The sequence below is a fragment of the Cannabis sativa genome, chromosome 4 (genome assembly GCF_029168945.1).
Source record: "Cannabis sativa cultivar Pink pepper isolate KNU-18-1 chromosome 4, ASM2916894v1, whole genome shotgun sequence".
NCBI lineage: Eukaryota > Viridiplantae > Streptophyta > Magnoliopsida > Rosales > Cannabaceae > Cannabis > Cannabis sativa.
The window spans coordinates 65811736-65831280 of record NC_083604.1 but is presented as its reverse complement, the minus strand read 5'-3'; the positions used below and the strand labels follow the sequence as shown (position 1 = coordinate 65831280).

General features: G+C 33.0%; 3 protein-coding genes across 3 annotated transcripts; 1 reads left to right on the top strand and 2 right to left on the bottom strand.

Annotated features, from left to right (window-relative positions):
* The first annotated feature begins 4394 nt into the window (after positions 1–4394).
* LOC133037076 (uncharacterized) lies at positions 4395–7058 on the top strand. The gene is made up of 3 exons (XM_061113890.1): positions 4395–5736; positions 5939–6447; positions 6585–7058. The coding sequence occupies exons 1-3, from the start codon at positions 4395–4397 to the stop codon at positions 7056–7058; spliced, it is 2325 nt and encodes a 774-aa protein (XP_060969873.1).
* LOC133037305 (uncharacterized) lies at positions 5796–9075 on the bottom strand. Its single transcript, XM_061114317.1, has 2 exons — positions 8228–9075; positions 5796–8077 (listed from the first exon to the last, which is right to left on the bottom strand). The coding sequence occupies exons 1-2, from the start codon at positions 8740–8742 to the stop codon at positions 7831–7833; spliced, it is 762 nt and encodes a 253-aa protein (XP_060970300.1). The 5' UTR covers positions 8743–9075; the 3' UTR covers positions 5796–7830.
* A 667-nt stretch (positions 9076–9742) lies between these two features.
* LOC133037307 (uncharacterized) lies at positions 9743–15096 on the bottom strand. The gene is made up of 3 exons (XM_061114320.1): positions 11089–15096; positions 10899–11006; positions 9743–10808 (listed from the first exon to the last, which is right to left on the bottom strand). The coding sequence occupies exons 1-3, from the start codon at positions 11881–11883 to the stop codon at positions 10542–10544; spliced, it is 1170 nt and encodes a 389-aa protein (XP_060970303.1). The 5' UTR covers positions 11884–15096; the 3' UTR covers positions 9743–10541.
* Between the last annotated feature and the right edge of the window lie 4449 nt (positions 15097–19545).

The window sequence follows — 19545 nt, the reverse complement described above, 5'->3', positions numbered from 1 at the left end:
GATCACCGTAAGCCACTGCTCGGCTTTCGACACATCTGGACCTCCCAGGAATACCGGAGGTGCTTGTTTCCGGAACCTCTCATATAAAGGCTCCAATCTATGGGCCGCCACTACCATCTCGGCCTGGGCAGCAGGGGTAGGTGCCACTGGAACTACTGGCACTGGAACTGCAGGAGCACCCTGCTGTCTCAACCTCTGACTCTCGAGGTCTTGCTCTTCGATTCGGCTTGCATCTCCGCAAACCGTAACTCCCGTTCGGGGCTCCCCGATCGGCGGGGAGCTGGGCAGCCTGTGGCGGGTTCTCATCACCCCGACCACGAGCCCTGCCTCGGGGACCTCTACCTCGGCCCCTAGCAGGTGGGGGAAACCGAGCTCCCTCTCCCTGATTCGACCCCACTGAGTTGCCTCGACTCCTGGTAGTCCGCCTGGCGTCCATCTAGTTAGAACCGCCTGCGAAACCAAGAGTTGGCATATCAGGTCGTATTCAAGGCGAGCTTACTAATGCCGCTTAATTTGGAAATTAGAAATGAAACATGCGCCTATTCTACTATCAGGCTACTAACATGCTTCCTAACAGGCTTTTCTTTTTCATAACTGAATAAAATAAACTACTAAAGCAATAAAGGCTTACCGAACCGTGAACCGAGCTAAGCTGGCGATGATGATTGTACATGTCGTGACGATCTTCGGAAGACAACACAGCGGCTACGATACCAAGTTGTAACACCCTAACTAATTTAGGCGTATTACGTGATTTTTAAACGTACTGTGCAGCTCGTTGCTAATCAACGAGGTTTATGGAAAAACGTGATTAATTAAAATTTTGCTTTTTCATTAAACTTATAAACCATTTTACCAAAAAGTCTCGGGATCCCGATTTATAAAAATATTTACAAACGTTTTTACTATTCAACTTTTACATCAAAATAAGGTCATCTAACGACCGTTACAAAAATCCCAGCCCTGCTGTCCCGAGGATCGTACGCTCCAGGCCTAACCGCCCAGGCATGTACAATCCCATAAGCTCGCTCACGGTCCATCAAGAATCGCTTTGCCTTTACCTACACATGAACGTAAACCGTGAGTCGACGGACTCGCAAGAAAAGCATACTAATATCATACATAAAACTGATCGCCGTGTCCAACACGATGCGAGTCCCGCTACCGCCATGTCCAACATGGTGCGAGCACTACCGCCATGTCCAACATGGTACCGAGTTTTGAACGTTCGGGGGACGGTACTATTGACAAGTATCCTCCCGATCGGTCGAGCCGGTCATACTCCGATTGCTGGTCATACTCCACCTGTACCGACGGGATAGGTCAATAGCACCGAACCACCAACCAAAGTGTCGGCTGATCGGTCGAGCCGGTCATACTCCCATTTCTTGGTCATACTCCACTCGTACCGACGTGACGGGGTTGGGTGGTTCGAAGCCTAAATACATATCTAATGTAAACTAACGGGCTTCCTACATGCACGCTAAACATGTAATCTACATATGCATACCGTTATACTAATCTTACCCGGATTCGATTTCGGGTGTGCCAACTTGACTGGAACTGAAGCTGAACGGCGGATTACTGGCTCCTAAACCATAAAAACCACAACGCTATAAGTGACACGCTAAATCACTTCCCGGGGACTAAAACTTGAAACTAAAAGTTTCCCTATCGATAAAAAGCATGGCAATACCCCTAAAAACCCAAAAACGAGGAAAACTAGGGTTCTGAAAATCCCCCATCCGGAAGTCCGGTTGCCCAACCGGAATTCCGGTTCTGGGAAAATTCAGGACCCCATCCGGAATTCCGGATGCTCAACCGGAATTCCGGTTCCTCGCAGGCAGCAAGCAAAAATTCACATAACTTGACCAATTCGAACCCAATTGATCCCAAACTTTCCAGACCTCCTCTATAGGTCCCAAATAACAATTCTAGAGCATCAAACCTACCCAGAAATCCCACATGCAAAATTCACCATTGGAGCTCAAGCTTTGAGTTCCAAACTCAAGCTTGAGCAAACCACCAAAACCAGCATGCAAACCAACATAATTCAACATAACTAAGCATAATCTAACCTCTGCAAACTAACAAGAACAACAGCAACAACACAGAACATAAACACAACACTTTCCTTCCAAAATTCATACTTTTTTACATAAAAACAACAAAGCTTAGCTCAATCTAACTATCATGCTTCAAAACAACCTAAATTAACTTCAATCTAACAAGCTTTAAACTCAGAAATTAACCTCAAATTACAGCAGCAAGAATCACATAGAAAACCAACATGCATCTCACATTTTCACACCTTTTCTTCAAGAAAACAAGTAAGAATTAAAGCCAAGAGTTACCTCAATTAAAAATTACTATGATCTTGCTAAGAACAACTTGAATTTGACAAGAAACTCCAGCCCTAGCTGCTCCCCAAGCTTGGCCGAACAAGAGAGAAAAGAGAGAGCTTTGTGTGTGTGTGTGAGTTTTTTTGGAAATTTCTTCAAAAATGACTAAGTGTGGAAAATAAATGAAACTAAAGCCATATAATACCATTTCATTTCAGCCAAATAATCACATAAATAATTATTTAATTTCCATTTAAAAAATCACATAAGACAAAATATCATTGGGGCAAAAAGACCATTTTGCCCCTCCATACTAAAACCACATAAAAATCACTAAAGGGGTATTTTTGGGACATTCTAAATTCCCGGCCATTCCCGACATTCCCAATGTCTAAAACCCGTCCCCAAAATACTAACATACTAAGTTGTGATTTCTACTGAGCCAAACGCCGCGTTCCAAAATACCGGACACCGGAAATGCGAAATATAAAAACTGCTGATGACATAATTATGCATATCTGAATTCCATAATTATCAATGATAAATTATTTAAATAGCTATAAATAATTTCCTGATTAACATAAATAACTGCTAATTTCCAAATTAACTAAGCGGGCTTTACAGTGAACATCCCTAGCTATTAGACATGATGGTATGTGACATCATCAGTTAACATCAACACCTAGAGCGACTCCAAACCCCATAGGTTGATAAATGCAATCTGAAAATTAATCATGACACTAACGAACAGTAAGCAATTAAATACTTTAAAATTAAAAAGCCAAAAACCCACGGTAATATTAATAATTTAAACATACACGTTAAATGGAGAAAAACGTCTCCAGATGTAAAAATTCCTTTTCTTTTTTAGAAAAAAAAAACCTTAATAGCTAGTTCGAACTTCTTAGTAGTGGTAACGGTTGGACTAGGAATGTCCTGGCATCGATATGGCCCGGCATGATAACATTTTGGTCTGATCCAGCCCGGCCCAATAGCTCCTTTGAACTTGGTCGTTCAGCCGCTTAACCAGGATCGGGCCTGACTTGCCCTTTCTTTTTAGGGCTATTTACATAAATATGGGAAAATATACTATAGTTTACATATATATGGCAAGAAAACTTAATGCCACTAAATATGGCATTCAAAACAAAAAAGTTAACAAATATGGGAAATGACATGTCTAATACCATAAAAAATATTAAAAATCAAATCAGATTTTTTCTCCTTTAAATTTAAAAACTAACCAAAAACAGAAAAGCTAAAAACACTCTCCACTTTTTTTCTCTCTCTACAATTTCACGATAGCTTCTCTCTCTCACTGTTAATTCTTCTCTCTCCCATAGCGATTCAACCTGCGATCAAAATCGCAGTCAAATTTTCTTGGATCGAAATCTGCAAGCATCAATTAATATTTTCTCCACACCGATCAATCAGTTCTCCAGCAAACAATCTGCACAAATCAAATCTGACAACAACAATCAAACTCATCTCCAATGTTCATCATCGGCAGCAACAATTGAAGAATACTCAAGAGAAATTCACATCATCCTATCTACACATATTACAAGGTTAGATAAATCATAATAAATGATCATCTTTTCATGATATATTCAATGATTATATATATATGCATTATGCAAAAATTTAAAACAACTCATTTTTATCATAACATGTTTCATTATCATCTTCCTATAAAGAAACAAAATGTATATATAAATTAATGTAAAACTATAATTTTTAATAAATATATATATAAGTACTATATAATATCACATAAAAAACAATAAATTTGCAAATAAACTTGAATTGAATACTGAAATAAATCAAATACGAAACCAGTTTAATAAACTACACTATTAGACAATATACTTTATACAACAACTGAAGATAACTTTAAAAAAAAAACAAAATATGAAAATTAAAAAAAAAAAAAAAACCAGTTACCATAACTAAAATAATAACACTACAACAAACGAAACTGGTTTTTTTTTTTATATAGATGCATACGAAACTGGTTTTTTTTTTTAATGATATGTTGTAATTTATTCAGGAATGGAAACAATCATGTGTGTTATTCAATATGGAGGATATTGGACAGATGACAATAACTACCAAGACTACACAATGACTGGACTGCTAATACCAACAAAATGTTCTCTGAAAGAATTAGTTGAATTGGTAAAGAATGAGATCAACTGCAACACACCAATTGAAATGAACTACCAGCTAAGCCCCGGTTCATTACCAATGAAGATCATAAGTGACAACTCACTATTGTTTTACATTGAACTAAGAAAGAAGCAGCTTGGAGTGAGCGACTCTCCACTTTGCATCACAAGAATTGAACAGCATGCAATGCAACTAAATCCACAACAATTCACTGACACTGGAACAGTAACACAAAACACCGATGTTCAACAACTGGTTTTACAAATTACAAACCAGCCATCATTTCAAGACATAGAATATGAAGATGAGGCATCCGAAACAAATAACCAGTTCCTATCAATGTCAAACATATTTCAGGTAGCTGACAATGTTGCTGATTTTATAATTGAGAAAACAGAAGAACACAAGAAGAAAAGGAATGGAGAAGAGAAGGAGATTATAACAGATCATAGGGTTTTCAAAATTGAAGAAGGACAAATTTACAAAGATAAAAAGATGCTGAAATGTGCACTATGCTTTTATGCTATATTGCACAACTTTCAATTTAAAACAAAGAGATCGGAACCAAGGGAGTACCTGGTTACATGTATTGATGATAACTGTAACTGGTTACTTAGAGCATCAAAATTCAAGAATACAACAACATTCAAAGTGAGGAAGTATGTCCAGGATCACAAATGCTCATTGGATGTAATCATGGGAGACCACAGACAAGCAAATAGCAATATCATTGGAGAAATAGTAAAAAAAAAATTCCTAGATATCAAAAGAATACATAGACCAAAAGACATTGTAATGGACACACTATATGATTATGGGGTGTCAATGGGATATCAAAAGGCATGGAGAGCAAGAGAAAAAGCATTAGAATTGGCAAGAGGGAGACAAGATGACTCTTATCAACAGCTACCAATGTACTTACACATGCTGAAAGTATCAAATCCAGGAACAATCACACACTTGGAAACAGATACAAAAAATCGTTTCAAATACTTGTTTCTAGCATTCGCAAATTCAATAAGAGGCTGGAAACATTGTAGACCAGTCATTGTCACAGATGGAACCTTCTTAAAAACATCATTTGGCGGGACTTTATTTTCAGCTTCTACAATGGATGCAAACAACAACATTTTCATATTGGCATTCGGAATAGGGGACTCAGAAAATGATGACTCTTGGGATTGGTTTTTCAACAAGATAAGAGAAACATTTGGTGATAGAGAAGGTACAATATCAAAAACTGGTTTTATGTTTATTTTTATATATACATAATATATATTTTTTGAATGGTAACAAGTTACAATAAAATTCAAATTCAATAAAAAAAATCATCATTAATCACTTTTAATCCTGTTGAAGAAACCAGTTACTGACATAATACAAATATATATATGTCATACATAACTAAAACCAGTTTTAACATGCAGGATTAACAATAATATCAGACAGACATAAAAGTATTGAAAAAACAGTGAAGAATGTTTACCCGGACCACTTTCATGGAGCTTGCATATTCCACTTGCTTAACAACATCAAATCAAACTTTGGTGGACATGGAGATGAGCTCACTATAAACTTTGTGAAAGCTGCCAAAACATACAGGGTCAGCTCATTTGAGCATTACATGTCAGAAATAGACAAATTTGACATTCGCATAAGACCTTACTTGGAAAATATAGGACATCATATTTGGACTAGAAGCCACTGCCCAACAAGGAGGTACACTATGATGACTTCAAACATAGCAGAGTCAATCAATTCTGCAATCACAGCTGCAAGATCAGTGCCTATTACATTAATGATTGAATGTCTAAGAAGTTTAGTTCAAAAATGGGTGTGGAAGAATGGAAATGAAGCTAATGGAATATTCACAGAAGTATCTGTTGAAGCTGAAACAGTACTTAGAGATAATCTTGTTAAGGGAATGAAGTACCAGGTATGTATACTATATTTATAATAAGTTGAGAAACCAGTTATTACATATATAAAGAAAATACATATTAATACATAAAAACCAGTTACTAACATGTGCTTATAATTTTTCTTACTTGTTACAATTTCATATATAAACAGGTTGAAGCAATAACTACTATACTATACCAAGTAAAAGTGGTAAACAAAGGGGATTTCACAATAAACTTACTTGACAAGACATGCACATGTAGAAGGTTCCAACAAGATCAGATACCATGTGCACATGCAATAGCAGTTTTTGCTAAAAGAGGACTAAAAACTTATGACTATGTGGCTGACTACTACAAAACATCAACTATGAGAGCAACATATGATACAACCGTACATCCTCTACCTAATGAAAGTGAATGGAGACTACCTGAGAGCTTGGAGAAGATTGTCATGCCACCAAAAACAAAAAAGACCTCAGGGAGACCTAGAAAAAAAAGAATCAGATCTAGAGGAGAAGCAAAAGTTGTAATGAAATGCTCAAGATGTGGACAGCTTGGACACAACCGACGAACATGCAATAATCCACAGATTTACAAACAAACCAATCGGAAGAAACAGAAGATGGACACAAAGCAACAATAAGTAATAGAACAAACACTTGGAAAAAAAAGTAGCTTTCAAAAATTACAATTACAAAAGCTACAAACTGGTTACTTTGCTATTATGACATTTGATAAAATTGCTTTGAAACTAGATTTTTTTTATTATTATTATTTTATTTGCTTTTTTTAGAGAGGAAAATAGATATTTTGATATTAAGGCAGCTTAAAAATAATTTTTTTTAGATTTTACCAAGATAAATAATATATAATTATCATATTTACTATAAATATTAATAAAATTAAAGAAACTGGTTATGCATCAACAATAAAAATTACAAAATATAGATACCTTGAAATTTGAATAATATGTGCCTCCTAGTACTCGCAAAACACACCATATCCTACAAAACAACATTAAACAAAACAAAAAACCAGTTATAACCAAATTAATAAACAAAAAAAAAAACACCCACAATACATAACCAGTGAAAAAATTACCTTCACAAATTTCTAATAAAATAATAAACAACATTATAAAACCAGTTTTACCTGAAATACAAATTAGCTACAAAAATAGATTTTTAAAAATTGAAAAAATTAACGCAAAACTACTTATAAAAACCACTTTTTGGATATAACATCTATTTCCATTAATAACCATAACACAGTGTGTTTAACATATATCCAAGATAACAAAAGAGAAACAAAAACATTTAAACCGTTAAGTATCATTGTCATTACTAAAACCAGTTATCTAAATGAAATAAAAAAAATTAACAAAAAGACTGCTCTAGAACATCAACATCCTCTTCTCAAACTTCTTTCCCTTTGCCTTTAGCATTTTTCTTCTCCTTTAGTTTCTTTGACTTCTCCTTTCTGACTTGAACATCATCTTCAGTCTGATACCCACCAATCTGTTTCCTCCAAGCATGAGTAAATAAACTAACAGCCAAATCATCTCTGTAAGTTGCAATCCTATCAGCCATATTTCGTGGTATCTCATTTATCTTCCCATTGATGAACAAATCAGCAAACTTAATCACAAAAACTCCACAATCACTGTATTTAATAAAAGTTTTAACAAACAAAAATATAAAAATATCAAACATAAAATATATATTATAAAACTGGTTATAATAAGAAAATTAAAGGAATATTAATAAACAGTATTAAGAAAACTAGTTTCTATTATAGAGTTAGAAAATTTACCTCTTCTTTTGAGTAGGCAGCCCCTTAATGAAGGTATAATTAATAGGCTCCCTAATTCCCACAGAATATGGACCAGCTTCCATGCTAAGATCTGGCCTCGATGCATAAAAGTTGAGGAATTCCAAGAAATAAGGCAACATCACAGAATATGCCTTAACATGGGGCAAGGCCTTGTTCTGATTGCGTAACCCAGATAAAGAGTTGTAAACATTAAGCATCCTGTCCTTGATGCTAAAATGGATCAAAATCGAGTGAGATTTATCTTTCACATGAACAATTATAAGAACATGATCTGTGAAAACCCAAGCAGTATTTGAAAACAAATATTCTCCAAGAATATAGCGAGATATAACACTATCAAAATTAATTGTGCTCGGATTGGAATGATTTTCCAAAAATTTGTTATATTCGCTGAAAATCAACTGATCAAACACACAATCAGTTGTTGTTATCCTTTGGTTCAAAGATTGATCTTGTTTAACTTTCTTTCTTAGATAATAGAAAGCAACATTCATATGCTACACAGGGAAAAAAAAAACAACACAAGAAACCAGTTATTAAACAAATAAACTAAAACTCGTTATTCAAAAATAAAACACATAATAAAACTAGTTTTATACAAACATTAAAACAACAAACACAAAAAATATAATGTATAAGAAAACAATTAAAAAAAACTTACAGAATCTGAAAGGAACTTCCCACAAGTTTGGAGTGTGTAAAACCACATTTTCTCATCAATTTGAATAAAACTGAAGTCCATAGGGGGATCAATCTTATTATCAATGTCGGAGTATTTCTTCTTAGTTCTACATATAAAAAAATAAAGAAAAAATTAGAAAGCTAACAAAAACACATAATACAAAACGCAAAATAAAAAACTAAAAAACTTAGATTACCTTTTCATATTTATATTATGCTTTAACCATTGAATGAACTTCAAACACTGCTCACTAGTGTTATTATCTCCAATCTCATTTTTAAAAGGATTAAGCCCATCAACTATCAATTTATCTCCAATCAAAATATTCATCAAGCTGTCTTTGCCTGAATCAGATGATCCAAAATTAGTTATAAAAGGAGACTATTGGAGAACATTGTCCCACATGGATTAAATGTAAAAGTATTGAGCCATATATAAGAACATGGATTACTCCACTCATTGCCAATTGGTTTTGAGATGGAACCCCATGATTCTCAACATGGTATCAGAGCCATATCCCTAGCGGGCTTTCGATCCACACCTATCCAGATGGTTAGCCAGCCGCACGAGATCCAGATGGTGCAATGACGCCTGAGATCCGAACAAAAATAAGCGAGCAAATGACATGACCTGTGATAAGGTGATTCAAGATTAGTGAGCAAAAATAGCCACCATCTTGAGGGGGGATATTGGAGAACATTGTCCCACATGGATTAAATGTAAAAGTATTGAGCCATATATAAGAACATGGATTACTCCACTCATTGCCAATTGGTTTTGAGATGGAACCCCATGATTCTCAACAGAGACAATACAATAGAACTCTCCTTCCGAATGCGCTTTGGGTTTTCTGGCGTTTGATAAGAATCATCAAACACAACCATTTCCATATTATTATTTTTTTCACAAGAAGGCTGATCTTTTGAACACAAAACGTCTTTGATTGTATTGTCAACAACTTTCATAACATCAGGAGACAAATAATATTGACCATAATCAACATTGTCCTCATGAACCTACATAACAAAAAGAAACTAGTTATATAAAAAGGGAAAAAAAAAGATTCAAAATCACATAAACTGGTTTCAAAATATAACAAAAAAATGGTTAAAACATGTACCGCAGACTTAACACTGGGAACTGACAATTCTAGACCACCAACATCATTAGACAAATCCCGATAATAAGCCTGTAAAAAATTAAATAATTTGATTAAAAGATAAGAAAACCAGTTTCATACACAAAACAATAAGAAAAAAATAAATATTTTGACTAAAAGAGAAGAAAACCAGTTTCATACAAAAAACAATAAGAAAAAACATAAGGGTAACTATATTAAAAAAGTCATATTAACTTCAAAAAGCTATTTCAACAACAACATAAAAAAAATAAAATAATGGAACAAAAAATAACTTAAAAAACGGTGCCAACATTAAAACTAGTTTAATCAACAACAAATTAAACTAATTCTTCAATTTTTTTTTTTAAAAAGAACAGTTTCTTAAAAAAACATAAAGAAAAAAATACAATACAAAAAGAAAAATTAATCAAAAAATAGTAACTTAAAAAAAAACCAGTTTCAACGTGATAATCAATTATACTAAAAAATAATTACATATAAAAATTAAAAGAAACTAATAATTTCGTTAATATAAACAATAATAAACGATCTACCTCTCTATCAGAAGCACCAAACAAATCGGTTGTGTCCATCTTTTCATGATTTTCGGAGGTCATCTTTTCAATCATCCCACTCAACTTAGCCAAATCCCGAGAGAACTCATCTTTGAAGATTGCCATCTCAATACGAATGGATGCTTGAGAATCTTTAATAAATGATAAATTTCTGCAAATATTCTCAAACTTCTCCTCAAAATCCTACAAAAGACACAAAAAATATTAAAAAAGATAATATGAAATGTTAGCAAAACAATTTGTAAAAAAAATGTTTGAAAACTGGTTTCTTACCTTCTCATCATCCACACTCTTAGGAAGATACACGGGTTGAAACTTAAAATTCTTCAAAAGACGATTACGTCTCTCAGCATCAGTAAGACGAAAATCATCTACAATGACCTGTTAAAAACCAGTTTCTATACTATAAAAAAAGCCAAATAAAAAAATATAATAGTAAAACCAGGTACAAAGACTATTATACCTCAGGGTTATTGAAAACCTTTTCGAGTAAAGTCACAAAACCAGGAACATCGAAACTTTGCCAATTAAGTATTCGGCGAAACTCAGAACCTTTCCTCACACAATATTCAGGGGACAAGCTAGGAATAATCTCATAAAGCCAAACATGAAAGGGAACAACAAATCCAGGAAGTTTGTACTTCTTGAAATTCTTACCCTTTGCTTCAAGTTCATCAAATATAGAATTACCATCCTTAATAGCAATTGTCAAATAGTAGAATGTCCTCTCCCAAAGCATTTTTCCAAATGCAAAACCATTTAGAACATCTAGATAATCATCACCATTAACAAGCCCAAAAAGAAAATTATCTACCTTTTTGTCATGTGTAAATCCAAACAAGTAGCAAGAGAGTAAATACACAACACCCATCTTAACTACATCATCATCATCAATGAGAAATTCTTGATCAAGAAAAACATCTCTCACATCCCTTCTTGTGACTTTGTCAGTAATGCCAAAGTTAGGAAACATCCTAGATTTAAACTTTAACATCTTCTTTTTGCTAAGAGGTTTCAAGTCGTATTGACCACCACAATTAAAACCAGTTATAGCGGAAAACTCCTCTACTCCAAATCTAACGGCTTTAGAACCTATCTTATACCAACACTCCTGATCATCCCTCTCCGTGTTAAGTTGCCTTAATAACATAAGATGCACCAATTCTTTTTGAAAAACAAGTGTATGCATATCAAACAAAAACCCAAATGGCGTCTTTCGAAAGATTTTTTCTTGCTCACGTGAAAATCTTAACTTCATTTCAAGGAGGACACTTGTATCGTTGAAATCTTGAGCAACACCTCCGAATCTCTTTTTGGGTTTAATTTTAAAATAAAACACCTGAGATATAAATTCAAGAAACAAACAGAAAAACAATTTAAAATGTCAAATAACAAAAATAAAGAAACAAATACAAAAAAAAAAAAGTTTCACAAAAATCGAAACAACTTTGATCTACATAAAACCAGTTTAATAATGAAATATATAACCTACAAATAAATATATAAGGGATAAAAACCAGTTTCACAACAATAAAACTAAATTATAACAAAATATACAATTGACAAAAAGAAACCAGTTTCCTGTTATAATTACCGTAGGGGCAGCAGGAATAGATGAAACACTCGGTTCCGTCGGGCGCTTTCTTCTTGTCACAGACTTCAACAGGGTTTTCTTTTTATCTTTACTTATAAAATCAACAATATGCTCATCATCTATGGAATCAGACAACTTTTCCTAAAAAATAACAAAAAAATAATGTAAATAATAATGAAACATTTTCAAATTAAAAAAAAAAAGAAAAAAAAACATATCTTAATACAATAATACAAACACATACCATGTAAAATGTATAAACATACCGTATTTTTTTTTGCTTTACCCTTTTTTGATATACCACTAATATTACGAGAAGATTTTCTTTTACCGCCAACGACTGAACCAGTTTCAGCAACTTGTTCCATCTGTTAAAAAACATAAATACAAAGTGAAAACGAAATAAAATAGAAAGGATGATAACAAACACAAATAAATACAATTTAATAATTAAAGTCTAAAACTGGTTTATGAGCTCTTCCATAGCTACCAAAATTTAATAAATAAAACCGGTTTATAACAAGTACAATAAAGACATTCTTTTTCTAGAAAAGATAAAATAAAGAGTATGAAAAATAGTAATGGTTGAGTAAAATAGTAAAATGTCAAAAGCAAGACCATGAACAGAGAATATGGTGGGCAATGGTTGAGTAGTGTGACTCGACATGTGAGGATCTATGCATCTTATATAGACCCTGTTACATGCGAATTTGATCAAACCCATATGGATAAGCTCACCTTTATTCTTGATCCCACCAATGAGTTTGTGTGGAACTCTAATACTTGTAATAAAGTCTACTCTTACTTCCATGAGCTTGTTGATCACTATGAGGTAAATAAATCTTTATATTTATATGTTAAAAAAAATTATTGAGTTAATATCATCAATACTAACAAATTAATCATTAGGATGCACCATTAATTGAGTACACTCTTCGCTTGATTGGTTCAGACATGGGGAGATTAAGTACAATATGAATATATATACACACAACCATAAATCTCACACCCAAGCAACTTGTGATCAATCTAAATGTTAAATCAAACCAACTTGTATCTTTACTAGGGGTAGTAAAACTAAACCACTTGTGAAGACTGTAATTCTCTCGTGCTCCGAATTTCAAGTAACTAGTGTTTGTGTCTACAAGATTTCTTAGCATTAGTAGACAACCAAGATTAAGTTCCTAAAAACAATGAGAAAATTAAAGCAACTACATTTTGGCATGGTACATCAAGCAATATGCAAAAGACACAAACAATGATCAGAAATCTAATCAACAGTTGTAGTGTTCAACAATTTCCAACTTAAGATAAGACTTTGAAACAAAGATAACAAAGTTTGGGTCAGAAATGTTTAAGAAGATAAAACAGGAAAAACAATTAGATCTAACAACGCTTACCCATTCAACGTTGAAACTCACACTCTTCACTATTGATCATTACCATACTCTCTCTCTCTCTCTCTCTCTCTCTCTCTCTCTCTCTCTCTCTCTCTCTCTCTCTCTCTCTCTCTTTTATTGTATTAACTCACAACCATAAATCTCACACAATGTCAAAGTGCTTAACAATGTTGTAAATCACTAAGAGATTCACTGTTTTTAGTTTATGATATATAGCTAATAGCTTCTTTTACTTTTTAATTAATTACCTCAGAAATCACTAAAAAGGGCTTCCATTCCAAAAAAAAAAGTACAACAAAACATAAACACATCAAAAAAGCTAATAAACAGTCCCCCACTTATTCTCATTCTGCTCTACATTTTGATAACAAAATTTTTAACTCAAAATAGCAACCGATACTCTAACACCCATTCCCCCAACACTCGACACACACCTACATAAACTCAGCAAAAACAAGACAAACAACACCTATTCAAAAGCACAAAACTTGCTTCACAGCATCATTATGAGGCTTGAAAAATTAAGAGAACAACATCAACTTACCACCTTATTAAACACAACAAAAATTGAAACACAAAACCACACACCCACCAACAAAAATAAATTCAAATATAACACTAGAAATTTAAAACAACCCATAAAAAACAAATATAACCCGAACCCATAAAGCAACATAAATAATATAACATTTCCATATTTGAAACTTGTAACAACAACAACAACACTAAGATACCCACTAATCAAAAACATAAAAAAAAATCAAAAGATAATATGAACAAACCTTATAGCAACTCCAATCCACACCACAAACGAAAATGCAAACCGGTTTCCGCCGATGACTTGCGTGAGGATGACGCCGTCGAAATATGAAGGGAAAAAACTGTTAAGAAAAAGGAATAAAAAGAAGAACAAAACAAAGATAATGGGATGAATATCAACGAAGAGAAGAAAAAAATAAAGAGAAAGAAACCCTAGAATGGGATGCACAAACTGGTTAGAAGAGAAACTTTGAAATGATATGAAAGGAAAATGGTAGATGAGTAATAGAGGTACTCATTACATGCAGAAGTTGAAAAGACAAAGGCTGGTTTTGATTTTTTTTTTATTTTTTTTCTTAAAAAAAAAAGAACAACCCATGAAAAAAAAACGGTTGGCAAAAAATAATATAAAATTACAAACATACCCTTTCAAATTGGGCTGAATACACAATATGGGATTTAAAATTGAATTTACAAAAATGTGGCAAAGTAAATACCATATATAACTTTAAATTTAAATAAATGCCATATAAGGGTGGTAAACTTAAAAATGCCATATTTTTCAAACTTTTTTGTAGAATCCCATATTTGGTGTAATTTTCACTTTTTTTTATTTAGTTGAAATTACATAAATTATGGGAATTTTTTAGTATTTACTTTTTTTGGCATAAATTAAATAAAGTTAATGAGATATGTTTAGATGGACTTTTTTAACTCATATTTTTATAAAGAAAGATAAAAATCCCATACTTTTAAGTTTTTTCATTACTTCCATTTATATTATATTAAACTAATTTAAAAAATAATAAATATGGGAAGACATGGGCGCAGGAAGCTTCAAGCTCAACATTTATAGAGTTAATGGATGAGTGGCAATCAACACATGCATCGTTCAAGTATCTGTGACCCAAACAGTTTTTGATCAAATCTCAGTCGCCATTTTTGGGATTTCAGAGGTTTTATTCCCCAAAGAGATTTTTGGGAAGAACCCAATAACGACGACTCCCAAACCAGGAACACCCTTTGCAGCGGGTACAGCTCAGCCACCTGATTTTGTTTTCTCGCCGGAGTTCATGCCTTAATTAGATGGCCTTCCGTCACATCTCTCATCTCTGTCGGTTTTAGGTCAAGATACAAGATCCAAAGCAGAAGCAGCAGGCACCATTAATGGATTCCTTTTCTATACCTTGACCTTGCTCTGTTCTGTATAGCTGGTATGAAATAATTTATTATTTTGGTTGGTAATTAGTCTGAGAGGGTTTCTTCCACCAAATGTCATGTCAACAGACCAACAAATTGAACGATTCATGGCTGATTTGAAGAGGTACGAAGTGGAAGCAAGAGATGGACCTTCTGTTCCATACACAGTGGCAAAATGGAGGATACTTAATTATTTAGTATACCATGGGAAGTAGGCTCTTACATGGCGCATAAATTTCTTCTCCATTGAAAGACCCAACACGAATGGACGATGCTTGGGTAGAGAGCCAAAGTAGTTGGCCTGTTGCACTTTGTTATTGGTTGCCCACGAGATGCCTCTGAAAATAATCAGTACCCAATGTTAAAATGAACTCAAATTACTCACAACATTACTAAATGGACAAAAAATAAGCATTATAATAATCATATCATATAAAAAGACAAATTAAACAAAACGTTAAACACTGTTTATTAAATTAATAGCTTCAAACAGGTATCAAAAAGAGAATCAAAATCTTAGCAACTAGGAATTAAAAACTGAAATGAAAATTGAAAATGACTACGATCTTGGTAGTGCTGAAAGCCTGAAAATAACCAAGAAAACTCACTCTCGGTTAGCTATGACACCTCCAGTGAGAGTTGAGCCATTGTTTCCACCCCATCCCACAAGCATAACCCTGTCAAATATAATCTCATAAATTAAACAACTAAAACTCTAACAATTGCATGAAAGATAAACATTTTTGGGTGATTTTCAGACAATGTTCTGGTTTACTAGCCTCTTCTTTGCAAACAATGGGAGCTGAGGGTGCTGTCAAAAAACTTCCATCCTCTAAGTTCCCAAAGTTTTTGCCAACTACTTTCTTTATGATTTCGACCTTGGTGCTATCTGAAACTTGCTTGTTTTCTGATACGACTATGTTAGTTTCAGAATTTTCACTTGTGCATTTTTTCAATTTCACAGAGATATCTTCATTGACAATTTTTTCAAACTGTCCAGTAGTTAAGGACACGTCTTCCGCTTGACCTCTCTGCATGAAGAAATTTTACTTACATTAGATTTGATAAAGGCAGAGTGCCAAAGTTGGACGTGAAAAAAGGTACATAGTCACAATTTTCTCTCATTTTTACTTAAGTAATGAAATTAAATTGCGCGCACACACACAAATACCATATTACAGCTCTCTTTCACTTTAAATGAGGCCCAGATTCATAGAAACTATTATTTCAGACTAGGCATAAATATAATCTCTTAAATTATACTCCAACTGTTGGTCTTGTTTGTCAAAACTATAGTGGTTTGTTTGGTGTTTTTGTTTCTAAATGATAATCCAGTCTTTTTAAGTGGATCTTTAAATTAATGACTTGGAATATTATTTTTCTAACCAGTCTACGTTTTGATATTGAGATTATATGTATTGTAGCAGTGATATGCAAACACTAAGCATAATAAATTTACTCCCATCACTTTTGGCAGATTTAGAATCTAGTATAGGTGTGTCTCTTATTTCTATACTGTAGAGCTGTAAACTCCATTTTCTCTCATAAACCAGCAATGTTATGAGAATTTTGGAATTAATGACTACTAAGAATATTTCTTTGAAAGGGTTCTGACAAAAATGCTAAAGTTTGGCAAATTGTTTATTTGATAAAATATGATATCGTAATGTATAATGGTTATAGAGAAAGGGGATAAGGGATGCAACAAAATCTTTGTGTGATTTATTGTGTGTAATTTGTTTTTGCTCATTTTATTGTCGAACTAGTTTTGCTTTAATTTATGTATCAGTGTTAGGTTCTAGGTGTGGTTGAGTCATCTCGTTATTTAATTGTGGACCCGGTTCTATTGAATTTATTTATTAGTATATTTGGAATTGATTTTCTCTTATGTTTTAATTATAACTTGCTTTCTGAGTTATTGTGTGTTATTTTTTTTACTCATTTTATTGTGGAACCGGTTCTATTTTATTTTGTCTCTATGTTTTTATTTTTAAACTAATTCAATCTTAATTATTTTTAAATTATAACCAGTTTCTGAGTTATTGTGTGTTATTTGTTTTTAGTCATTTTGTTCTTGAACCGAGTCTATTTTAATTTATGTCATCTGGTTTTGTAGGATTTTACCAATTTAACCTACACCAACAAAACTTATTAATATCAGTATACAAGGTTAAAATTGACCTTTCCTTGTCTAACTTAGCTTTAGACAAAAAACAGCAACATTTAAACAACACGACACCAACTCTTGTGTCGTTTGGTTCCCCGGGTTAAAGACTCTCCAAGAAGAGTCTAGAAACCTTAACACTCAGACACAATGCACTCTCAGCCTCACAACTCGAAACCCTAGCAGAGCAAGTTCTCTTCAAGAACTTGCTCGATTCTAAGCACAAAACCCAGAATCACACCCACACACACACAGATTTAGGTTTAGCAAAATGAAAAACAAAGTAAGGGAGAGAAAACACCAAGAAATTTATTTCAGAGTTCACCCAAAACTGGGCTACGTCTCTATCAAGCTCATTTCAGAGATTTTAGCTTGATATCCACTATCAACAATGTCGATTTACAAGTTTTGGAGCTTCCTGTCACATAAGATCGACCAGGTAAACTCAATTTTCTCTTTTGTACACTTTTGCTTTTGTTTTCTTTCTGATTTGTTCTCGATCTAACTCAGTTTCTGTTTGTTGTGCATGTACTTCCTTTCCTCTGATTCCTCACCACGAGAACTCCATTCTCGTCTTTGGATCGTGGAGCTGAGGTCTTCAGAACACTAGGGTTTACTCCTTCTCTCCCTCTCTCTCTTCTGATCTGTGTTGTCTACCTGTATTTGTTTTGATTTCCTGCTTTTATATTTGTGTCAAAGTCGGTTGATCAAAGATCTAGGAGTTGGTTACAATAACAGTTGTAACTAACTCCTATTTCTTGATCCAGTAGAGGCGAAGCCACCTAGGATTGAGTCCTTTGTTGTTTATTTCTGTTGTAAAATGCTTATGTGGATATTTGTGTGTAAAGGGACTGGTTATAAGTGGAATTTACTGAACAGGTTTTTTATAATCAATTCAAAAATTAATTCTTGAATTATTTATTTTAGAAACTAGTTTTTAATTTAGTTATTTCAGGAACTGATTTTTTATTTAGTTAATCAAGGAACTAGTTTTTTATTGATTTGTTTTATTTAACTGGTTTTTTTCTTAGTTGCTATATGAAACTAGTTATTTTTCCTCAAATTTTTAACTAGTTGATAAATATAACTGATTTTTTATATTATATTTTTAGTTATTGTGTATTATTATTTGTGTTATTTATTTTGTTATGGAGCTGGTTCTTTTCATATTTATGCCTCAGTATTTTTTCAAATTGATCCTCACCTTTTGAAAAAAAAATTATAATCGGTTTTATGAGGTATTATGTGTTAAGAGGTTTTTTATTGTAGAACTAGTTTTGTTTTTAATTTATGTTTCAGTGTTTTAGGAACTAATTTTTACTTTATTTTTTAATTGTAATCGGTTTAAATTATTGTGTGTTACTTGTTTGTATTCATTATGTTTTATAACCGGTTCTATTTTAGTTATAATCAGTTTTGAGTTATTTCGTGTTATTGATTTTTATTCATTATAACACTATTATAGAACCGGTTCTATTTTAATTATAACTGGTTTGAGTTAATTATAACCGGTTTGAGTTATTTTGTTTTATTTATTTTTATTCATTATGTTATAGAACCAGTTCTATTTTTATTATATCCGAGACATTTGATCCCCACATTTTTTTTTTAAAAAAATTATAACCGGTTTTATGAGGTATTATGTGTTATGAACTATTTTATTGTGAACTAATTTTGTTTTTAATTTATATTTCAGTGTTTTAGGAACTGATTTCTTCTTTGTTTTTAATTGTAATCAGTTTGAGTTATTGCGTGTTACTTGTTTGTATTTATTATGTTATATAACCAGTTTTATTTTAGTTA